At 42.7% G+C, this 20,671-nt stretch overlaps 1 protein-coding gene across 2 annotated transcripts in view; it reads left to right on the forward strand.

Moving 5' to 3' along the window:
• The first annotated feature begins 1,475 nt into the window (after positions 1–1,475).
• LOC128306000 (protein rhomboid) overlaps positions 1,476–20,671 on the forward strand; it is a 42,515-nt gene continuing 23,319 nt past the window's right edge. Inside the window, exons 1-3 of one of the 2 annotated variants that reach the window (XM_053043662.1) lie at positions 1,476–1,820; positions 1,968–1,991; positions 2,090–2,263. In XM_053043662.1, coding sequence (XP_052899622.1) covers positions 1,596–1,820; positions 1,968–1,991; positions 2,090–2,263 — 423 coding nt within the window. In that variant the 5' untranslated portion in view covers positions 1,476–1,595. Of the gene's footprint in view, positions 1,821–1,967; positions 1,992–2,089; positions 2,264–17,248; positions 17,952–20,671 lie in introns of those variants that run through there. The other variant, XM_053043663.1, reaches the window with a different exon arrangement.

Raw genomic sequence — 20,671 nt, forward strand, 5'->3', positions numbered from 1 at the left:
TAGAATAAAACTACCTCAGGGGTGTTGTTCACTGCACGACGGATGCGAGAGGGGGTTTCGTTGACAAGAAGAGTTAAAAGTTGACGTATTTTGGAGTAAATTGGCGAGGCGTTTCAATATATTTATTAAAGGAATTGACTCACAAGACAACGTTTGTACAAAAAATATTTCTTTACATTAACGGTGCTTACGGTGTGCGGAATTTTGTGAAAGGTAGTTATACTCTTCAAGATTTTATTAAAAAAAAACATGTTAAACTTATTCTATTTATTAATCTAATAATATAATATTTTCAATAGTAAACGTTTTTTTTTTCAAACATTAATCCTCAATTCATTTATAACAACAAACCCACACTAGGAAAAGCATTTCAGCAAATACCATCATGATAGGCCACTGCAGAATGTGTTCATGATAACAGGGTATAAAATATGCAAAGTGAGCAACATATTTATTACTCTGCATGCTATCCTATAAGCCATTGAAAGCGTTCATTTATTCATGGCCAGTCAAACCCTATCTGTGGTTATGGGGCGTTCAAATTTTCCAAGACACGCAGTCGGTTTAAGGTCCCGTGTTTCGGTTACTCCAGTGAGGGAGTAGGCCTGCCTGGCCGATGGTTGTAATTTATTCATTGCAGTGCTGCTGACTGCAACAGAATGCAGCCTACCGCAATGTGCCTGCAAAGTCTTGGCAGCTTACTTGTAAGAGGCTATATTAGTGGAGTGGCGCTAGCATGTATTGATGTTCTATTTAGGATTGGTTGATTGATGGCCGCTGATGCTTGATTACCGTGGCAAAGTGTTACATTGAATACTATTATTATCGATGTATTTAATCACATTAAAGAATATTTCTACACTTGAAGGATTTACATGAGCGATTGTGTCTGATGATTAAAAGATTTCAACAATTATTGTTTGAAAATACGGCATTGCCGTATAATATAAATTAAATAAATAAATAATTATTGTTTGCGGCACTAATGAGCTGATAATGCACATCAACTTTTTGGGCTAAAACTACAAAAATAAAACATCATTTGAGCTAATATAATGCAACTAATGATTATTTCCATCTTTACTTATACTTGTCCTGAAGACATCCTTCAGCAATTGTGTTTTGGCGCCATCCAATACCTATCGTTGTGGTTGTGGAAGAAATGAAATTAATATTCTTATAAAATTAAATAAACTTGCTAACTAGTTTTATTTCCCTTTCTCTCATAACTGATTTTCCAGATCGTGAGAAGTCATTTTCTCGTCTAGAAACCTCTTCTTCTAAAGCCCTGCACTGCCAGCTAACTTTAAGATACCTGCACCATTCAACCTGCATGGCCGAAAGTTGGTGGACTAACCTCCGGATGGCTAATATCAACATCGCTATTCCAAAGGACGGTGGATGCCGGAGATGACGACAGAGGCGATAACCGCTGCGAGCAAGAATTTGTGAGGCAGCGCTCTTGGGACATCTTCACAAACAGACCCCACAAACAGACACACTCTATTCCGAGCGACATCTCAATAGTCATTACCTGGTGACTCACAGCTCATCTGCCGGGTTCGATTCATCCAGCCCATGCAAACCAGCACGTCATGTGGTCCGGTTATGATAGGGGCAGTGGCAAGCTTGATGCTGCCAGCAACAGTCAACAAGAAACCTTGGCCGATATCGAGCACATTTCTACGATTGCCGGTTCACTCGGCAGCATCGGTACCATCTCGCAGTCCGGCGACGGAGAACCAGTTTACGAGACGGACCACACAGACCTCAACTCGGAGTATGACGAAGTGGAGCTGCGCCGGGAACTTATGAAGGATGTGAGTATACGGACGGAAGCAAACTTTCCTTGGGGGATCCCAACGCAAACGCGTTGGTGTTCTCCCGGCGAATGCATTTTGGGAAACATTCTCCAATTCTCCGATTGTTAACTGACGGTTCGATCTGTAATTCTCGTACTTCCCCAGAAATGGCGTCAATTATTCGATGCGGTAAGCATGACCCACCACAAACATGGCCGATCACCTCCGCGATCATCGCGTGCTCGTTGTGCAACTGTCCAATGCAATTGCATTCTTCTCGTTTGCAGTTCGATCCCGAAGGATTTGGCGAAATTCCTGTGGACGATTTTGTCGCAGCACTGAAATCACCAGAATTTCTCGCCAACGTGCCGCCCAATAAACGTGACATACTGTACGATCGCGCCCTGAAAGCCAAGACCTCCAAGGTGGAGGCGATCTCTTTTCAAGATTTCGTCAACGTGGTAAGTGGAGCATATTGTCTTTTTGCTGTTGGTTTTAATACTGGAGACATTTTTGCTGAGGTCTTGTGCCTGAATAATGACATAGAGGTCCTTCGATCGTAGTTCATCTAAAACAAATTAATTAACGTTAAAGATATGTTGAAATGGTGGGTGTTTCTATTGAAGAACCAACCTTTCTTGTCTGATTACACTGTTTAATGTTATTCTGACTTCATCGTGTCTTATTCGCCTCTCTCAACCATCTGAACAGTTCAGATCCCAACCGCGTAGCGCCATCAATAACCCATTAATGGAGTGTCACTATGCCGCTCGTTCTACAGCTGATTTGTTTGTTCTACGGCTTAATGCACAGTCAGCGACCTCTGGGGCAATCAAATAACTACACAACCATAAAATCCTCTCAACATCCATCCATCCACACATCCCAGAGACAAACGCAAGGGCGACCGCGGCTGAACATTATGACGTTCGCTTCGCGTCCAATATGTCACCCTCGTTTACAAGCCTTTGACGGTTCGGATGGAGAAGTTGCGTTCTGTATCATTAGATAGTTTATCTAGAAAATTACAACACCGCCATCATCATTATCATTATTACCCTTCCACATTTGACGTTACCGCCATCGCCATGCGATCGTTTCCCTGAGGCAAGGAAGAAGAATCCAGCCCACCCTGCTGCTCGGATCAATATCATTAGCTTTTTTTGGGACACTTTAGTTGGAGAACAACCTTGCCGCCGATTTGGAATAAAGACGCAACCTTCTTGTTTAAGGGATAAAGGACAGGTTGGGAAGGGTTTTGAAATAAATTAGACATAATCAGTCTGTGACCTGCGAGTGACATTCTGGTTTTTTTCCCCAGTCTGTTTGTTTTTCGGTGATTACCACCTTACCTTCTTAGGCTCGTCATATCTCCGGTCACGACCTGGGCGGTAGGTGTGATCAGGATGTGTGATCTTTTATAAAATGTTCGTTGAGGACCAAAAAAATCCCACCCTGCGAGGACTCTTGCCATTTTCCTGGCTGATGTGACAATGTGATGTTATTTGAAGGTCCACCGCTGAGTTGTGATGCTTGAAAGGAATCCGGAAATGCAGCCGGTACCTTTAATCCTAGAGCAACATGAACTACCGCGCCTGTCATTTATTGAACTGTTTTCTAAGAAATTCTTCATCTTCAATTAAGGGCATTGCTGGCAACAGCAACAGCGCAGCGTAGGACGATGGTTTCAGGGTGGTTTGTTTGGTCAATTTCACTTATTTGTACAGTAAACATTGAAGAGACAAGACACAGCGAAAGGATCCGGAGCAAGTAGAAGCCAAAGACTGCACAAAAAATTACGACAGCGGTTAGAGTAAACGCCAACCCGGGGCTGTGACGTGTCTGGGGACTCCTAGACCCAACACCGTGACAGCTCAGGTAGCGTAAGGACATCCTTCCCAATCCCATTCCCAATTGTTGTGTGAGGAAAGCATTGTGAACAAATGCTATCGAATAGACGGAAAATTGAGATAATAAATCTGAGACACCGGTCACCGGTACCGACCAAATGACCCCGTAGTTGTCGAGCACATTCCGTAAGAATGATCAGCGATAAACGGGATCGACTTCTCTACGGGAAAGGTAATGGTCCGGCAGTGTCGGCCCCGGTTCAAAGGATGGATAGTTAGGTACTGCAGTTTATGTACGGAAGGTTGACAGATTGTAGGCTATTTTTAATTGGCCTTTGGGCTTTTTCTCTTTTCTGCTAACCTTCCATGTGCTACGTTTCGAACAAATGTTGTCTCTATTTCTCATCCGATCTTTCCTATGACAAGAGTCCCGCTGACGAAGCTAATGGATCGACAACCGTCAAACTTCACACCAAATTGGAGCAACTAGCTGATGAAATACGATCCTTGACGGACAATTTATGAAAAAAAAAGTATGGTTCCAACACACGCACACACACTAATAAGTTAGGCAAGAATTTAGAACCAGCTGCTCTTTACTGGAATAAGGCATCGACAAAAAGAAAGCCAAACAGCAACAAGACTAGGAGAAAGATACATTTTGGTTAACGTATTCTACATATTTCGATACATAAGCCCAGAATGCACGAATACAAAGTGATAATGGAGTGATCAACTGTAAAATTCTTTACTTTCACGTCCCGAACATTAAAGATCGCATCTAACGAATATTATTGCCCTGAACTAATTGTTGTCTGTGGTCGGTGTGGCAATCTGGCGCGTTAGAATCGCTGGAGCAGCTGGTTTTTAAGCAAGCATATTTTCCTGAAGCATTTCGCTTTTTTCTTGTTAATGTGTATCTTAAGTTAACAAATTTATTTAATTATGTTGCTGTACTAAGCACTGTATTTTAGAATTTTTAATGTTTTAATCATGACGGCAATTTTTTTTATTAAAAAATAGCGTCCAGCACTGTACCGCTAAGGAAACGTCTTCCATACGCGAAAGTGTAAAACTGAACTACCGTTGCTAAGCATTTTAAAACTACCGGTAACAGCAGCTTTCTTCGATTGGCTCCGTCGACTGGAGCAACAGGGCAGGCTTGCCTGCTGTCGCCGTTCGGCGGGAACCTTTGGCCTGCATCCGCTTTGCCAGCGCCAAATTTCTCTCTGTCAAAAATCATGCACAGCACACCCCGAATGCTACCTTTTTAATTGTTCCGGTGCTACCGATCTTAAAACTATCGATCGAATCCTTCGGTCGCGGATACCCAGCCACTTTCTGCGTTACTCGCTGCAACAGTTGCTGCGCAATGGGCAATCTATCCGATAGACGGCGAAGGTAGCAGCCCTGCTGGGTCATTGTGTGGCAGACGATCGTGCGAGAGGATCAGGGTCAGGTCACTTTTATTGTGGTACCCAAAAATCCGCGGTGCACATATCTGCCATATGGTGGTAGCAAGCGTGTGTCTGTCGTGTGCCAAAAAATCATCTCTATCCGGAACATGTGGTAGGTGTAGATTTTGTCTCGATTGGAGAGTTTGTATTTTTTTTTGCTTCACTTGACTCTACTCTGTTCTTCTGTTTGTCATTTTCAATTTCGCATCTTGAAATAATGGCTAAACCTTGTGGAATAAATTCACTTTTTGACAAGCTGTTATGAATACTTACGTTACTTCAATATAAAGTATTAAGTAATCTTTTAATTTATATTTTACGTGTAATGTGAAGCCGATAACAATTTAAGGCATAATCTTTAATAGTTTTAATTTGAAAAATATTTTTCAAAAAATCCTAATTTTCGAAGAACATTAAAAGCAATCATTATGCTTCCTCACAGTCCGTTTATGTCTTACCTCGAATACCTCCATAACTTTATCGATCATTTTCGTTTATGATGTCTATAAATGCCAACATATAATTGTGGTTTGTTTTTAGATAGCAACAATTGTTTAGCGATCCACAGCTTCCTTAAACATTGCACTCCTCTTCTTTGCCTCTCAGATACATGACCATGAAACAGCTTTGGACGCAAGATACACGAAACGGAATGAGTAATTATACGGATGCAAACAGGATGAGGCAAGAATGGTTGAACCGTGAAAAGTACCCACCGCCGCCAAGCCAATGTGCAATATGAACTGGTTATGCTCACCGTGGCTCACCATCCTTCAGCCGCCTTTCCCCCAACCTACCCTGTGAGTCCTCTAGCAAACGGTCCGGAACGTGAGCCTGGACATAATTCCATGTTCCAATACGTCGGTGCGGCGCATAAGACGCCCGTCTTTCGGGCCGTCATAAGTCGATGTTTTGTGCGCCCGGTGGCCGATGTGTTTCCGACCGGCCAACTGCTGCTGATCCTGCCTGTGTTGATGTAACCTGATCTGCACAAAACCCGCGCGCACGTGTCTGCCGAACCAGTTGGGCTCTCGGTCCGCGTCCGTGCCAGAGGAGGACTCGGTTTGCGGGCTTCAGGATATATCGCACGTATTTAATGTTGCATCCTTGGTACGGGTGATTTTCACTGCGCCACCATTTGGCAGAAGTGGAACTCCCGAATGAGCAGTTAATGCTTCCGTTTTTACTTGAAAAACAGTTTTTAACACATTTGCTGTGTTCGCTTGAGTGGAAAGCCGTTCCGGGACGGGAAGGAAAAGAGAAAATATTACATCCAGCTGCAGAACGTTACGGTATCGCGTTTACATATAATGCGTACACTTGCAAATGAATTGGTATGTGGGACGCATGTAGTAAGAGAAGTGCTGCTTATACGGCCCTAAGTGGTGTAGAGGCTTTTGTTATTTTTGTTTGAAGTAAGAGCTCTGAATAGTGCAGCAATTCCTAACAATACATAAATACAATTTACTTATCTTAAAGAGACATGAACGTAAGTTGTCATAAGGCTCAAGACGTTGACACTAGATGTAATAGTTTGTAAAAATATCGATCAAAAATTAGGACCAAGCGGATGGAAATGAAACGTCTCATTAAATTTTATCTGAACAACCGACACTTACCAACAGGCACTCAATTCCGCGTACCAATCTTCGTACATCTTCGCTCCCATTTTTATCCCTAAAAAAACACATCCTCAAAGGTCCACACTTACAAATTAGCCGGCTAGCAACAGACGCGCCACTTGATGTCGAACCAGACTATCTGTTGGTCGATCATTGGGCGAGGATATCAAGGGATCTCGAACTCCCTGCCCAAAGAAGGTGCTACAATGGACAGGTTTCGAATGGCATTACGAGACCGGTGGCAGCAAATCAGAGCTTCAGGTTTCATCCAGCTTATTGGGAATACTAAGTTGGATGGAATCGGAAACCTTCCTTTACGGGGATACCCTTCGATCATAATCTAGGTCAAATAGTTCGTAGTGTAGTAGCCTTCTGGTATTTGATGCTACCAGCTGGTCAAGTGATGTTTGCTTTTACCCTTTTTTGTGTATTTGTTTTATTTTGTTTTTTTGTTTCATCTCCTTTAGAATTTCGCAGTAGGTTATGACTTGTCTTAAGTAATATTTATTTATTTGTTCCTGTAAACAATTAATCTTCGGGCTTTTCTCAATATTTTACGAATGTTATTAGATTTTATGTTATTTTTCAAGTTTGATTCATCTTTGCGGTAATAATTGTTCTTTTTTTTTAATTAAACCCAACATGATGTTATTTTCAAATCTCTGTGAAACTATGCTACGCATGATTTCTTAAAGACAATATCCTTTAAGCAGCTCTTGGGAAGTTGAGACAATCAAAGAAAAAGATGATTGATATTCTTTACAACCTTGACCCAGAAATAGTGAACACACAGAGCAGATCGATTTCTCGTGATACGTTTGGAATCTATTCGGACGAAGTGGATAAAAAAATTGTTGAAGGAAAAGCAATGATGTAAGTTCTATGCAGTAATACGACGACGTATCGGTATCCTCGTCGTCGCCTCGACCTCGAAAACCTCGTCGCCAAACACAATAAAAGCGCATATTTTATTGCAAGTCGACGTAGCCGACAGCTCATAAAAGCCAAATGACAGCAACGGTTTCTTACCGGTTGAGGGTTGAATAACATCTATTTTTAAGAAAATATATTCAATGTTTTGGATGCTTCTCAAACGTTCTTGTTACGCAACGCAAATTCTGTTCTGACAAATGGTCTTATAGGTTGTCAAAAACACATCAAATAGTTTGAAGTACATACAGGTGATACAGTTTGCGATATATACTACTATTTATATCAGAGCATTTTATATAAAACCTGTAAATGGGATAAGGATTACACAACTGAGCAAATGCTTCTCTCACGCACTTTTTTTTCTAAACAATTTTTGTTTAGCTTTTCAAAGGTTTCCATCTTGACGCCTCCGTTTAAACCATGAACCAAAAGCAAAACCATATGTGCCGTGGAGAAAGTCCGTAAAAAAAGAAGGTTCACAGTGTTCAAGTGTGGCCCTTGTGTAGGCGTCATTCGCCACACATAAATAAAAAAAAAGGAATTCAACTGGCGTGTGCTGCACCAAACGATATGCAATAAAAATTAATTATTTCGCTTTATTAGTTTCCTTTTCCTTTCGGGCACTCATATACCCACTTAGCAACGTTTGACGGGTTAGAGACGGTGTGCGGGGGTAGACTTGGGTTCGGTTATTCCAAATTCACATTTTTGTAGTTTTATTTTATTTAAAAATGGTTTAACTTAACTTATGATTTAGCTCTTAATTTTGAGCTTAAGACAAACTATTTTTTCAGATAATTTACTACTAAAGGCAGTCCCCGAGATATGCGGTTCGTCTTATACGCGGATTCGGAAATATGCGTTTTTTTTTTGGAAATTTGAGCTTAGTTTGTTGATAGCACAAAATCTAGGCAAAAGACGAAAAATTGGTGGAAAATATCATCCTTTTTCATATAAAACATTTATTTTTATCTGATTTTCATTTATTCTTTCAAAAAGTCGCTTAATTTCATGGATAAATTAAGTGCAGAGAAGGAAGTCGACTCTGTAACTCTGCAGCATAAACGAAATTGTACCAGGATTCGACTTACGCGGAAATTCGACATACGCAAATTTTTCTCGGGTTATAGTGTTCCCTATAATAGCGTATCTCGAAGATTGCCTGTATTCTAAATTTCTACAAAAATTACTAAAACCATTTCGTTCAGTAATTCAGAGCAAAACTGTCCAGATAGATCAAGCGAAGCGTAAATAGAATCAAACCAACAAACACAGACTTCAGTATGGAATAGAAACCCCCTTCGGGAAGCAACCTGTAGCGATCCTTTCGATACGGAACAAATCATCAATCAGAGACACCGCCATCAATAATTGTCATTACACGCACCGAGAGCGTGAAGGAATCGGTTTCGGTCCCGAAACTCCCTGCAAAGGAGCTGTTGTTTCCCACAGAAAGCAAGACGTTTTGCCGGTGTTGTTGTGGTGCATCCCGTGTAGTATTTCGCTTCTGCTTTTGTACCGCACCGCTAATGTATGGATGTGGGAGCATTTTGTAATGCTAAAGCTTCCCGGTGCGCGGAAGCTTTAAGGGCAAACGCGGAACAAAAACCAATCACATATACATAATCCAACGCAATGGGAAGTCAGGAAGGCAGACAGTTCACCAAGAAGCTCGCGTTTTGTCGGTGGTCGGATTGCCAAAAAGTAACAGCACCCCCCCTAAAAACAATCGCTGACGTTCGGTGAAAGGGTTGATCGTCGCTCCATTGCTAAGCACCAGAATGACCATTGGTCGAATAAAATAATCGCTCCCAAATGGTCGACGCTTGGGGTACATAGACCACCCCCCCCCCCCCCCCCCTCACTCCCGGGTGCGGGTAATGGTTTCTCGGCGAACGAGCGATAATTTCTGTCGGCGGCATTCCCGAAACTCATCATACATCATCATCATCATTGGCAACGAATTTCCAAGATTGATTGGGAAGCCGAAATCAATCAGTGCAAGGTAAACACACTTATATGATTTTGGGATGCCGATCGTGTGGTGTGGTGGTAGTACGAGATCAAGCCACACCGGAACAATACACGGACCTCGGGAAAAAGAAAAAAAAAGCCCCACACACACACACACACACACAGTCCGATATCGCGGCATCACAAAAAAAAACCAGAACGTCGAAGTGAAGATGAAAAACTGGCGCAACCAACGATCGCGCTCCAGAAGTGTGGGAAAATGTCAGTTCCTCATTCCACCCGGAATGAAGCGGAAGACGGAATTCCTTTCCGATCACAGCTTCCGTATTTCCACACACTCGCACACACACACACACCCCCATCTATTTTCCGGAGGGCAGCAAAGGGGCGGATAATAACGAACCACGGGGACGGAGCCAGGATGGGAAGACATGAACAGCGCACCTTCAGCGCATAACGCAGCTTGAAAGAAGCGTACTTTAAAGTATTTGTTGAATGAAATCAAATGATGCCGGTTCAATTAACTGTTATTACATACTTATGCCCATCATTATACATTTCGTACACCTTGCCCCCAGGGGCCGTGCGAGCAGCCTGCACCCGATCCGGCCCAGCGATCTTAGTCCGAGCGCAGCAAAGGACACCTCTTGTGTGTTTGTAAAAGGCGCTGTAGCAATACCGAATCGGAATAAAAGAAAATATGTTCCACACCAGCGGAGATCGGCCCAACCACCATCACCGATCGATGAAGATGTGAGTGTTGATGCTGGCTAGCTGATTGATTCTGGCAAAGGAAACCACCCACCCACCCCCCAAACTCACCCCTTACCACCATTGGGGGGTTTGGCTGTAAGTTCATGATCAAAGCGCAAGCTGACTGACGCCGAAGCCAAAGCAAGGCGCGAAGGAAGATAAGAACCCGGCGAAGGAAGCTTGTGTTGTGTGCGATGTGTTTTCGATTGTTCGCAACAAACAGCACAAAGTAGGAGCGCGTGTGATTTTCTGCGTTTACAATGATGGCAATGTGCAGGCCGCTGGTTCCACTTCTGCCAGGAAAAAGAAAACCCCCCCAGTGGCTAATATTGGATTTCATCAATTAATTCGAATGAATTTGGACGAATTCCTGTTTGGTGGGGTTTGGCGTGGAAGATGATTGATTGAATTTCGACACTCTCCACCGGGGCCAGAAAAGGGTTCTCTCGACGTTCTCACCTTATTAATGCGGCTTATTAATGTCTACACCCTCCTTTTGCGCTCTGCCCCCGTTTTTTTCGGGGGGGTTCTGGTTGCGTTCGATCGAGAGTGTCGGTAGTAGTGCCATTATGATTATGTTCTTGCAATGATGCCACCCGACCAGTCAGTGCTCGTTTAAAAGTATCTCACTGTTTGACGTGTGTGTTGTACGTTTTTATTGGTGGGAGCATCATCATGGAATGTGAATTGCTTTTATGCAGCCGTTAACATATTTCCCGGTGCCGGCGATGATTTGGCAGGGAGCCAAACGTTTCACACATGAGCAGGATAAATTGAGCAGGATTTTTTTTGTTTATGACAAAAAATGTTTCTGATACTTTGTTGCGTATGCAAAATAATTCTTAAAGGGTCGAATGCAGTGTAAATAATTCATTATTTTAAATTAGTTGAAATTCATTTTTTTACTTTAATTAATTAAAATGAATAAGAGGTTCCAAAAAAAGGTGAATGGATTTGTTTTTCCCATTGGTGGTTATAACACAAATATTTTTGATACTTTATAACAAAGAACAAGGGCATCAAAATACGATACGGGGTAGATAAGTGAAACAAAACAATTGTTCTTGTACTCTCGGTAATGGCTTCCTCAGATTAATAAGCCGTACTTGCGTTTATAACCTATTCTGGCTTAAAGATCGCAATTCTCAGCGCGGCACAGCTGCTTGATCTGATTTATCTTAATAAGCGGAATGTTTTTTTTTGTTTACGTGCACATAGCTCTGGGAATCGAAATGCATTTTATATCTGGTTTATGGGATGCAGCGAAGTATGACGAAATTTCGGGTACTGACGGATTTCGTCGGCCTATTAATTTTTCGTTGAAGAGCGCGGTGAATGAAAATGTGCTCAAAGGAACAATCATAAAAAAATATGATTTCCAGCTAAAAACAATTGCGTACAGATAATTAAAAATTAAATCATTTCGTAATGACTCTTCTAGTAAGCTGGGTTTCAATGTTAGGTAAATGTGAAGGCAAAGCTTAACAATTATAAAATTTTGTTGGAAAGAAACTGTACACAAATTACTCACACAATTGGGTATGTTTAGAACATGATTGATTCAGTTGTAGTTTAAACACTGTCTATGCAAAATTCAAGCAATATTTAAAAATCTATACTTAGCTTTAAGATGATGCAAATCATAAGCAGTCAATGAATATCCAAAAATATCTGCGAGGATCGCCTTACGAGGTACAGTGTAGGCTGATTATTGTTGATTATATATCATAATCATTAATTCAAGACCCAAATTGACTGGAGCGCAGAATAGATGAGCGAATCAAACATAGATTATTAAGTAATGGTAAATTCATGTCAGCTGGCTAATATTTTCCAGACGCAAAAGCCCTCATCGGTTGTAGAGCAATGGAAAGACATAATAGTAAAGGGTGTCCCGAAAGTATAAGCACGATTTCGAAATGACGTATTTTTTAAACGGATGGCGTAAAACAGCTGATTCTTGATATGCTTGATTGTTTACATTCAGAGCTACTAGCTAGTGCATTAAAACTATTTTTTTCAATAGCGTCTGTTGAAATGCGAGGCATTTCCGTCGAAAAGCGCAAAAGCATTCTACACAAAAGGTGCTCGACACCTAACATTTCGCTAAGTCAATTAACGAAATCGGAATGTGTGAGTATCGGATCCGTACGAACCGCCATCCAAAAGTTTCGGGAGGAGTCCAGCGTTGAGGATGCGCCGAAAAGTGGCCGAAATCCTGGTCCTGTCGATCAGCGGTTGGACCGGGACATAGCAAAAGCGTTCGAGCAAAGAAAGGAAAGTTCCATTCGCGATGTGGCTCAAAAACTGGGCATATCAAACAGTAACATCCAACGTGCTAAGGCAAGATTTAATTTAAAAACGTATAAAAAGCCAAAGAAACCGAAACGGAGTACAAAACAGGCCGCATGCGTTAAATATCGGGCTCGGAAGCTGTACAACAAGCTGCTGTGTCGCCAATCCTCATGCATCGTGATGGATGATGAGTCGTGCGTAAATGTCGGCTACATAACTCTTCTGGGGAGTCAATATTACACCGTGCCTGAAAGCCAGGACGTCGAAGAAGCCGACAAATCTATTTTTCCCCAAAATATCGGAAAAAGGCGATTTTGTGGCAAACCATTTGCGAATGCGGGATGATGTCCGAACCGTTTGTGACAACGAAAACGATGAGGAACGATTCCTACATCCGGGAGTGTTTGAATCGACGTTTGCTGGCCATGAAACGAAAACATGCTGGTCCAGTGTTGTTTTGGCCAGATTTGGCCTCTGTCCACTATGCCAAAGACACGATCGCATGGTATGAAGTACATGAGGTACGGTACTTGGCGCAGGAAATGAATGCCCCGAACTGCCCTGAAGCCAGACCGATTGAGTTATTTTGGACGCTAACCATGGCACAATTGAGAAAGCATTTTAAAGCTGCGGAGGACATCGACAGTTTTCAAAAAGACTGGAAGAAAGTGTCGAAAATCGTTCGGGACAAGTCTGTACTGAGCCTCATGGGAGGCGTCCGATCAAAAGTGCTATTATTGGCATACGATTAAATTCAAAAAAAAAATTTTTTGAAAATGATGCAGAACACTCCACAAATTCTATTTATCAAATAAACATTAAGTTTCGGGAACAAGTTTTTTTTATCTAACTTTTAAATCGTGCTTATACTTTCGGGGACACCCTTTAGACGATCTTACTTTTAGTACGTGCGCATCCTTTAGTCAGTCTTGTGAACATTTCATTATCATTTAGGCATCGTTTTACTGATGGTCCTAGATATAGACTAAAACTACGTTTCGAAATCCCAGTCCAGTAGATATGAACGGTAGCGTGAAGTTCGCTTTGTTAACTGCCTGTGTAAACGTCCATTTCATCTGTCGAAGGTTAACCAAGACACCGTTTGCCAGTGTTGCCAATTATGGAGAATTTTCCTTTCCCACCGATGCTGGTGCGGTGCGCGTCTATTGGGAAAATTGAGCCCAAAAAACGATCGCCGCGCTGCGTATTTGAGAGCTGAGATGTAAGCTGATTGAGACATCATCAGGGACGCCGCTATTGCTGCGTAATTGAAACTAATGGCAGCGCGTACAGTCGGATTCGGTAACCATGTAACCGTGCTTTTTACGTCGTAACGATACGGCGGGTCCAGTCCAAGCACTGACGATGGTCAATCAAATAGTGATTTTTCTACATTTAGAGCCACTTTGGGGTTAATTAATTTCTGAGATTGTTTTTCCACCCTAATGGGAAAAAGTTGTGCGGTTTTGAGGAGTTCCAAATGTGTGTGGTGTGCCAGCCACCGGCATTGGACACCGTGCAATGCAATTGGAGAGTAGCGGAGAACCTTCAGAACTGCAGCAATTGAAGTGTTAGATGAAAATGGTAAACGTTTCCAACCGGTATTGCTTTGTAGCATCAGGAGCGGGGCAAACCGTCGTAAAGTGACCTCGCAATATGAGCATTAAAATTACATTGTTTAAGCGTGCTTACCCAACCGAGTCTTACGCAATTTTTTACCCTTTTTGAAGCCCTTTCTCGTGCAATGTTTTGTTTCAAATTATACGTTTGACTTTGTCTCGCAATTGGGGTGCGTAATTGAGATACTTTAATGTTGTAAAAGGATGAAATATGGTTCCTTAATGCACTGTTAAACGCAACGCACAAACAGTAGACAACAAGCTCTCAGCCCGAGCTAATGAGCTTCGGCAATAGCAAAACACAGCAACGCACACACAAAACAAATGGCTCAAGAGCGGCTTAATTCAACCGAGAAATCGAGATTATCCTGTTTACATCCTGTGGGAAACAAAAGCGTGAGATTTGGTAAAAACTCTAGCAAAGCCGTCCTTCGTACGCGCTCTTTAGGCGGTAGTAACCCCCAAAAGCCCCTTTTCCCGCACTTGCTTACAGCAGCTTTCCGTTTCCACTTGAAGCAAATATTTGTGATAATTAATCGCATTAGAGGCATGGAGTTGGTGCGGCGGGGTCTACGTCTTCTGTGTTCGTGTCTTTATTTCGGCCCCTCGGTTACTTGCTGGCCGCCGGTTGGGTATATTGTTTTGTGATTTGAACATTCAAACAAATGTTTTGAGTTTGGGACGACTCGTACATTTACCGTAAATCATACAATTATCTCGTTTTGCGTTCGTCTGCTTTCTCTGTCGTACTTTTCCAAAAAAAAAAATGCCATCTCATCCTGTTTCGGTTCGGCATGAGAAAACCGCCAAATGGAAACGAACACCCCCGTACGCAGCAGTGCGTAGGTGCTCATGTCTTCTTCCGAAGTGTCTTCTGATTGCCTTCTTTTTGGGTAGAATTTCTTCAAAAGCACGTACCGATGGTGTCGGAAAGGATCCCTTCGGAAATGGGACGTGAATTGACCGTGATCTACAAACAAAACAATGCAATGCAAAAGGGTAGCCTAATCCTTGTTGTTGTCATCACGTCCGGAAACAACAGGGAGATCAAAACCCGGCAGAAGCGGAATGTTTCCCAGCACGACTGTGGGCCTTGGCTTTTTGGTAGATGTTTTTGTGTATTTTTTTTTTCGAAATTGGAAAATATATGTAGAAGTTAGTTTTTTCTACCACGACACGGTGGTCTACGAGGTAGAATATTGTGATCCTGGTATGGAAGACATCATGCAATAGTTAAGATTATTATATGGGGGAAGAGTCAATAATGCAAATAATCTATAAAATATTACCGATTTTTGTGGATTTTTACTTTGAATTAAGTAACTTAATTTAATCCAAAGTTATATACCAAAAAACAATTCATATTTTTTTGAATTCTTAATTTGTAATAGAGTAAGCAGAGGTTTGACGTAAAATAGCATGTCAATAAAATAGTACTGGCACTCGTCCAACCATCTCACTGTTTGTTCGAACGTGCTTTGGGATAAGTAGCTAATTAGATTCGTTCTTTTAGCAGAACACACAAAAATAACGATCGCAAAAGGATCTTTACTCAAGTGAGGGAAAAAAAAGTCTAAAGCGATGCAATAAAGCAAACACATCTTTTCAGCGGCAGACGAAAAAAAAACCCCTGATGAAACAAAAACATTGCCACCCATGCGAACCAAAACCCCCTACATAAACAGCATGGTTTCTCAGCCGAGGCGGAACTATGCAACAACTTTGTATTGATGCTGTGACAGTGCAAAGGCGGAAACTGTGCGAACCGAATCGCCTCGGCCCCCGGGTCAGCAGGTCAGGTAAATCCTAGTGCCGAACGTGTTTCGTTTGAGGTTACGGCTCATTTCATTGTGTTGACATGTTCGCACAGCCTGATCATTCGAATTTCGGGCACGTTTGTCTTGTCCGCCCGATCGATCGGTATCGTTTTATGGAGTTCGAAGTTATTTTCCTGGAATTTTTGATTCTCTAAGGTTTAAACCTTATAACGGACGTGATTTAGACTATTTAGACGGATTTTGGTGAATTATTATTACTGTATGAAGACGAAGTTTCAAAAGCCTATTAGAAATACATTTTAAGGTTAATTATCAGTATCAATTAAACATTTATTTGTTTAAAATATTCTAAATTTATGGCACACATCTTCTCATATCAGACAAAAACATATTAGAAAAAGTGATTAGCAAAGAATGAAGTAGACTTTACTCCCGGATTCGACATACGCGAAATATTGCAAAAAAAAATTAACTTGATTGAAAAAAAATGTATGATAAACATGTTAAACAGTGCTATAAAGCATATTTTTTCGCAATAGAGCATTTGCAAAATCAAATTTATTAAATATCGATCGTATAAGTAAAATTGATCGTCTAAATGTAAAGTGTCTACCGTTTAATGGATGAACCACAGATCACGCAATCCCCGCAACAATAGCGTGTAGTGGGTGGAGTTATGTTGCATTTTTTATGCTGCCCAAATCGCTCCTTCGCGTTATGCTGGGCTTAAGATTAACGGAACGGTATGAAGAAGCCAGCGAAAAGAAATTTACAAAACGCCGTCGTAACGCAACAGAATTCCAAGCGCAAAAATGTTACATGAAAATTCATCCCCACCAGCATGCTACAAAATGAACACGCTCGCCCTCTCTTTCTTTCTCTCTCTCTTTGTCGCGCCCTTTGCTCTCTCAAGCGCGCGCGCCCTTTGCGAATGAACCACTCTCTGCAGCTGCGTGAACTGCACCGGCATTTCTCTCTCTCTCTCGCTCAAGCCATTTTCGCTCTCGCACCGGTATCGAACCAGACCGGACACCTTCACTTCATGCTTCGCGTAACCGAACTCGTCAGTTTTTTTCCAGACATCGAAGGAAGCGTGTGCCCAGCGACAGCGTAAAACGGCACGCTTCAACGCTCAACCACAGTCTCTGTGCTCTGTTTCGCCCGCGTGTGGTGTGTCATTATACTAGCCAGCACCGTGTCTGCCTTGCGGTCGAACACTGCAAGTTGAAAAAGTAAACGAAAAACAACCGCGTACATATTACAGAAAAAACAGAAGTTTCGATCTTCGAAAATACTCGTGTCTGCACTCAACCCTCGCCCGGAATAAAAAGGAAGAAAAGGAATAAATACCACTACACCGCGACACCGCGCGGAGCCGTTCGATCGTTTCGATAGAGAAAGTGTAAAGGTGTGTGAGTGCGTTTTTTTCTGGTGCGGTTTTACTGTTCTGTTCTTTTGCATCAAAAACACGTGGTCGTCGTGTGTTCGCCGATACCCGGGAACGACCTCGCAAAACGGAATATACTGCAACGGGGAGCGTGTCCTTTGTTGGAGAGTGACAAACCAGGAAAGGTGTTTGCTGAAGGCTTCTCAAGCAGAAATTCCCAGCAAAGGCGGAGGCCGGCTTTTTTTTGTGGCCCCGCGAGCCTCTCGATCAGAAAGTCGCGCGCCCTCGAAGTCACAAAGCGTGAAGCGCGATAGCGACAAAGCGCAAATCCACACAATTGCAAGGATTTGGGCCGATTTAGTGTGGAATGTGTTGTTGTTTTGTGCAAATCGAAACCGATCGTCAGCAGAGAGAGCAGAGTGAATAATTGGAGCGCACATGGTGTGTGCAGCGAAGAAGGAGTGACGCGAATCAATAACAGGTAAAATTAAAAATACCTGCCACCACCACCAGCAAGGTTCCATCCCTGGCGAGCCCCCTGTTTTCCTGGTGTGCAGTGTGTGGAGTTGTTTTTTTTCCGTGTACAACAGTGCCGTTTTGAAAAAGGCGGTGTATTTGCTGCCCGCTTTTGTGTCGTCTTCTCTGCGTCTTCTCGTCGTCCCTTGATTGTGAGGTGTGTAGTGCGTTGCTGAGTAGTTAAATTCCGTCTGGTTTGTGCCTCCTGCGAGTGTGTTGTTGTGTGTGTGTATGCGTTTGTGTTAAATGTTGTGTGCATTGTCCTTTCGTGGTCAAGAATACGCGAGCGCGTGTCGTGTCGATCAGCTTCACCCCAACACACACACACATCCCTACTACTAGCGCTGTGACGTATCTGTGTATGTCCGTTCCGTTCCGGTCGTGTATGTGGGAAGGAAGTAATTAAACCGTTGGCGGGGCAACATAGCAACATAACGGCGTAACATAGCAACGTTACGCACACGGCCTTCGAAGGAAAAAAGTGTGTCTGTTGTGTGTGCGCGACACATTCGCCCGTTTTCCCCGTTGATCGCCGCGCTCTGTGATCTGCATTTGTTAATTTTATATTCGTTGCTTGCAATTCGTAATGCAAGGGCCCATCTCTCGCTGATAGCAGTGGTGTGTTGTGTGACAAGAAGGAAAAGAAGTTCGCCGTGCTTTGTGAGATAGAGAAGCGTTCCCTTAGTGCCACGTGAAGAATCTATCGTGTTATGCTCTTTACCATCGTCGACTACTTCGATGGTTATTAGCTAAGCTGATTCTTGTCGAAAGTGTGTGCCTCACCCCCGCCGTACGAACCATCCCCAATGTTCAGTGACAATGTTAGGTAAGTTGTGCACCCCCATTCGGAGGTCTTCCAGGAAGTGGCGTGAGGGGTGCGTGAGGGGATAAAAGTATTTATCCCATCCGAAGAGAGATATCTTGAGCAGGGAAGTTGATTGCAATGATTCTTCCGATTTAATGGGGATTTCCCGGATATTCGGTTGTCTATGTCCTGACAGTCGTCGTCGTCTGGGTGTGATGGTCGTGTCCTGTCTCTGGCCCTGTCTGGAAAGTTTCATTTATTTTCCTCTGCCAAACTAATTCCGTTTTCCACGCAAAATTGTGCGGAGGGTGGAAAAGATTAAGCGAGAAGGGGCAGAATTGATAAGTACATCCGGAAGGATATTTGCACGAAGGCGCGGCACTCAAGGTATTGTGTAGAGGAGTATTTATGCGCTGTGCACGCCGAGAACCATTGGGAAAAGTTCCGGAGTTGGAGTTTTTGCTGCTGGTGCTTGCTCCCTCTTCTCTAAGCCGTTGGCCACAAGGGAGTGGAAATTTATTACATCTCTCTTGACCGTATCCAGACTGAAATATGGCCAAGAAAAAATATGCTACAGCCCGAGTGCCGTGTGGGGGTGGAAGTCAAGAGAAGGTCTCCTGCCCCCGTTGCCCCATGCGTCTTCGTCTCTGAATATCACGAAGGATTCCTTCAAGGGTTGGGAAAATTGATGATAGTCAAGTTTGTGCGGTGATGTGCACTGTCAAGGATTACTTCTTCCCCCTTGTGGGAGTTTTCCTGGGTGCACGTTTTCGATGATGGTGCCAAATTGTTGTGTAATTTTGTGCCGTGGATAATAATGCTCTTTCCCGTTTCAACCGCATAATAAAGCACATGACGTGCAGTTGCTGTAGATTTTACACAAAGTTTTTTTTTAGTTGAAACTATATCCGTGGAAATGATTGCAAACAATTTCCACCACCCGTAGCGCAAACTTTCTCTCCCAAGCGCAAAAATTGCTCGAGTCTCTGGTGGTGTTTTTCCACAAACTTGCCATATAAAAACATTGTGTGTTTGGTGTGGTGTTTCGTAATCGTCGTGGGATTGTTTGGGCTGGGCAATGGAGAAACGAAATTGTCTCAAGTTCCTTCCCACCTTTTGGTTATTGTTGCGAAAAAGTATTGTTAAGCCCGCCGCCGCGCGGTGTCTTTTTTCGGCTGGCTCTTCCTCTTTCTCGGGTTTGTTGAATTATATTTCCGAATCAAGTGGAACCGAAATTACAACAAAAAAGTTCACAACCCATCATCGTCATCATCACGTTTCTTCAACATGTCTCTCTCCCTCCCTCTCTGTGCCCACCTGATGGCCAGATTTAGAGGAAACTTTTGTCACACAACTTTCGTTTCATTTCTGCTCACGATGGGAATTAAAACAAACCTATCCGTCTAGCAGTGGAAATTCACAACTGCCGTGAGAAAAATGGTGGAATGTTTATTTTGTTGTTTTGTTAGGAAGGACGGAAATAGCTATTTATTGTTCAAAATACCAGTTTTAAAATATCTGTCCAATTGCAACAAATAAATATCATTACATTTAAGTGTTGTGAAATGCAACCATCGGTTTTGCGGCTGTTAAATCACTATTAAACATTCTTCAGGTTGTCGATACATTATTTTAAAATTAATTTGTTTTATTTTGTAACTCTTCATCTAAAGCGAAAAGTTCAAAACTTCAACCCACGCATTCACACACATCCACGCAAACACATTCTTGTCCAAACCTGGGAAAGCGGCGCCGCCACACGCGCGCACATGGGTTTTCTCCCACACGGTTTCTTCCGGTTCCGGTTCGTTGCACAATGCATAGGGAAGTGCACAGATATACGTGTGTATTTGTGGCTGTGTTTGTGTGTGGTCCAAGGT

This window comes from Anopheles moucheti, chromosome 3 (genome assembly GCF_943734755.1).
Source record: "Anopheles moucheti chromosome 3, idAnoMoucSN_F20_07, whole genome shotgun sequence".
Lineage (NCBI taxonomy): Eukaryota > Metazoa > Arthropoda > Insecta > Diptera > Culicidae > Anopheles > Anopheles moucheti.